General features: G+C 44.5%; 1 protein-coding gene across 1 annotated transcript in view; it reads right to left on the minus strand.

Moving 5' to 3' along the window:
- Positions 1-1447, minus strand: part of PLVAP (plasmalemma vesicle associated protein) — a 13354-nt gene extending 11907 nt beyond the window's left edge. The window contains exon 1 of the mRNA XM_015809996.1: positions 1014-1447. Coding sequence (XP_015665482.1) covers positions 1014-1373 — 360 coding nt within the window. The 5' untranslated portion in view covers positions 1374-1447. The remainder of the gene's footprint in view (positions 1-1013) is intronic.
- Between the last annotated feature and the right edge of the window lie 2786 nt (positions 1448-4233).

Below are 4233 nucleotides of genomic sequence, written 5' to 3' on the forward strand. Positions count from 1 at the left end.
GTTCTAACTGTCAGGAAGTTTCTCCTTAGTTCTAGGTTGCTTCTCTCCTTGATTAATTTCCATCCGTTGCTTCTTGTCCTGCCTTCAGGCACTTTGGAGACTAGCTTGACTCCCTCTTCTTTGCGGCAGCCCCTGAGATATTGGAAGACTGCTATCATGTCCCCCCTCGTCCTTCTCTTCTTTAAACTAGACATACCCAATTCCAGCAGCCTTTCCTTATATGTTTTAACCTCCAGTCCCCTAATCATCTTTGTTGCTCTTCTCTGTACTTCTCTGTACTTCAATTCTGTCTTCTGAAGCATCCCCAAAGCCATCCCTCTTTTGTTTTGTCAGTAAGTGTTCAATCTCCTAGAAGGGTTTAATGATCTAGAATTCTGCCCCTCCCCCACCAAAGTTCCTAGGACTGGAGACAGTCTCCAGAAAAGATCTGAACAGCTTTGGGGGTTGCAGAACACCTACTTTGTGGGTTAAGTCGCAATGCTATCATCTGAAGCTGAAAGAATCCAACACAACACCTTATTTCCAACAATGCCTAAAGGCAGAAGTATTTTTCCTTGGCGTTTATTCTCTGGTACCTCTGAATATGGAAGTTTAACGTAGCCCTCATGACTAATAGCCGTGCTTGTATTAAAACGTGTCTCCACACCCTTCGCCTTCACTGAAAGATTTGGCTTTCCCTCTGTGCAAGCAATTGTCACCAGAAATAATAGCAAATTCCATAAAGAAATGAAATATATTAAATTTGTTTATTGATTGATTTATAAAATTTATTGGCCGCCCACCTTACCATATGGTAACAACTTAAATTTAAATTAAATTAAATAACTTAATATTTAATTAATTTGTAATGCCCTATTTAATGGACAGATCTTTCATGCACTTCATAATCCACCCTCGTTGTCCATGCTCTTGTCATTTTCCCCTTCCTTTGGAAAAGGAACTCAGCTTCATGTCTATCAGTGAGTAGAAAAAGGCTGGGTCTGGGGCGATGTTCTTCCTCTCCCAGGACTCACCTTTTCATTGTTGCAAAGCCTCAGGGTGGTGTTTAACCTGAGCATTTGAGTCTGTAACAGACGGCCTTCCTTCTCCGTGGTATTAAGCTGGCGCTTGAGTTTGCCAATGTCTTCGTTGAGGGCTTTGATCTTCTTATCGCTCTCCTGAAGCTGGTTCGTCAACCCCTTGAGGTGTTTCTCGGTGCCTTCCAGGGGGTTGCTGTAGATCATGAAAAGTACCAATCCCAGAATGATCAGGAACTGGATGAGGGAGAGGAAGAGGAAGAAATATTTCATGTAGAAGCCACAATCCCGCTTTGGTTGGCCGTCCTTGGTGTCTAGGCCCAAGGTGGCCATGGTGTATGCACTCTTCTCCATCATGTTATCAACTGCCTCGGTCAGTTCACGATTCAGCCTTTGGGTTCAACTGGGTGGGGACACACATCTCCAACTGTTTATATGGCATCTGATTAATATTTCCTCCCCCTTGGCTCCTTGTTTCCTTCCTGCTTAGTTGGAGGAGCTGGTGGTTATGGGTTAGCATAACACAGCCGTCATTCCAAGAAGGCAGTTTTGTTATCAGTGAATCAAAGAACGCTTCCTCTTTCCTTGTTTGTTTTCTGCCAGCCCACTCTCACCCCCTTGTCAAAACAAGGCCGGCATTGCCTCCCCTTCGCTAACTTGGTCTCAGAGGACCCTCTGAAAGACGTCAACCACATCTCTTGGCAGAGGGTGGGATCAACCCAAAGTGATGTTTGTCACCTAAACAGCACACGCTATGCTGCACAGAAGCCAAACAGAGTAGAGCAATCGTGTCCTGTCCGGCCCTTTTCCTCCTCTTTGCCCTCCAAAATTTGAGTCACGAACAAGAGAGCCATGGAGGTGTGGGGTTGAATTAGAAATCCAGTGTTGGGAGACCTACTAATTATATGCCCCTGCATAAGATTGGAAAGGAAAGGAAAATTTTATAAAGTTGGAAGGGACCTTGGAGGTCATCAAGTCCAACCCCCTGCTCCAGCAGGAAACCCTACACCATTTCGGACAAATGGCTGCCCAGTCTCTTCTTAAAAACTTCCAGTGTTGGAGCATTCACTGCTTCTGGAGGCAGGTTGTTCCACTGGTTAATTGTTCTAACTGTCAGGAAGTTTCTCCTTAGTTCTAGGTTGCTTCTCTCCTTGATCAGTTTCCATCCGTTGCTTCTTGTCCTGCCTTCAGGCGCTTTGGAGAATAGCTTGACTCCCTCTTCTTTGTGGTAGCCCCTGAGATATTGGAACACTGCTATCCTGTCCCCCCTCGTCCTTCTCTTCATTAAACTAGACATACCCAATTCCCGCAACCATTCCTTATATGTTTTAGCCTCCAGTCCCCTAATCATCTTTGTTGCTCTGGTAGGTTCTGGTGGGTAAAAAGATACGAAGAATCTGGATGGTTCCTTAGGCTACAGGTGGTTCCTACAGGTATGATAGTTCTCAACTTATGACTACAATTGAGCCCAAAATGTATGTTGCTAAATGAGAAATTTGCTAAGTGAGTTTTGCCCCATTTTACAACTTTTCTCGCCACGTTTGTTCAATGAATCACTGCAGTTGTTTCATTAGTGGCACGGCTGTTAAGTGAATCTGGTTCCCCCATTGACTTGGCTTGTCAAAAGGTTGCCAAAGGGGACCACATGACCCTGGGACACTGTAACCATCATAAATGTGGGTCAGTTGTCAAGCATCCAAATGTAAATCATGTAACCGTGGGAATGCTGCAATGGTCACAAGTGTGAAAAATGGTCATGAATCCCTTTTTTCAGTGCTGTTGTAATTTCGAACGGGCACTAAGTGAACTGTTGAACAGTCACTTCTGCCCCCCCCTCAGGCGACCCTCTGAGGGACCCGTAACCTCTCTGGAAAGCACCCCCGTATTCTGGGACCACATGGCAATTTGGGGCGTTGTGATTTGGAGGGGAGGGGAGGTCTTTTGAAAACCTATTGAAGACTTAGAATAAGATGCTAAATCTCTGGGAGTCTTGTCACCCTTCATTTTATATAAACAACCTCTAATCCAGGGGTGGCAAAACCGTCCTGATACGTTGCGTGACGTCACATGACGTCGCGAGTTTGACATGTCTGCTCTAACCCCTCCAGTCTTGACAAAACTCCATTGGACTGGGCCCCAGATACAGATAATTAGGGTCAGAAGTCACTCCTTAAACAAGGTCTTGGTTTTATTTAGGCTTTTTTTTTAATGGGTGACTGCTTGTGATGTTACATCTCAAACTATGATGCCTCCGACAGCTGTCTGCAGGTATCCGTAGTCCTCAAGTTATGGCCACGATTGGGGCCAGAATTTCCATTGCCAAGCAAGGTGATTGTTAAGCGACTCACATCCAATTTTATGATCTTTTTGCCACAGTTGTTAAGCAAATCACTGCCCTTGTTAAGCGAATCATGTAGTCATTAAGTGAATTCAGCTTCCCCTGATCATGACTTTGCTTGTCAGAAGCCAGCTGGGAAGGTCACAAAAGGTGACCACAGGATGCTGCAGCCACTGTAAATACATGTCAGTTGCCAAACACTCTGATTTTGATCACATTACCATGGAGATGCTGCTATAGTCATAAGTGCGAGGACTGGTCGTAATTCACTTTTTTCAGTGCCGTTGTAACTTTGAGCAGTCGCTGAAGAAATGGTTGTAAGTTGAGGACTGCCTGCATAGCAATACACTTACAACTTTATATGACAACTAATCTTGAGTCCCAACATAGAATTAAGCCTGGCCCAGGAAAAGCGTATCAGTATTTAGTCAACATCTCTCTCTCTCTCTCTCTCTCTCTCTCTCTCTCTCTCTCTCTCTCTCTCTCTCTCTCTCTCTCTCTCTCTCTCTCTCTCTCTCTCTGTGTGTGTGTGTGTGTGAGAGAGAGAGAGAGATTGTCTCAGGAATGCTGGAAGTTCTTAGCCTGATGTGTTCCGCCCAACTGAATTACAACAGAGGTAGAGATTGTTGCAAAGCTTTATTCTCTGCAGAATAATGATGCTTGAGAATAGGCTCCAAATCAAGCACATTGTCTGTTTCAGGGTAAGTTCCTTTTATCCAATTCTGGACAAAGCATGTCCCCTTAAAGGACTATTGCTATGCAGTCATAAATCATTGGGTCTTAGATCTTTTGTTGCCTTTCTGTTCCCACCATTGCTGCTTCCCTGTTATCACTAAATAGAATCTCCAATTAGCTTATTTTCTGTAAAGCCCCGTTTAT

The sequence above is a fragment of the Protobothrops mucrosquamatus genome, unplaced genomic scaffold (genome assembly GCF_001527695.2).
Source record: "Protobothrops mucrosquamatus isolate PMUCROS unplaced genomic scaffold, P.Mucros_1.0 scaffold6, whole genome shotgun sequence".
NCBI lineage: Eukaryota > Metazoa > Chordata > Lepidosauria > Squamata > Viperidae > Protobothrops > Protobothrops mucrosquamatus.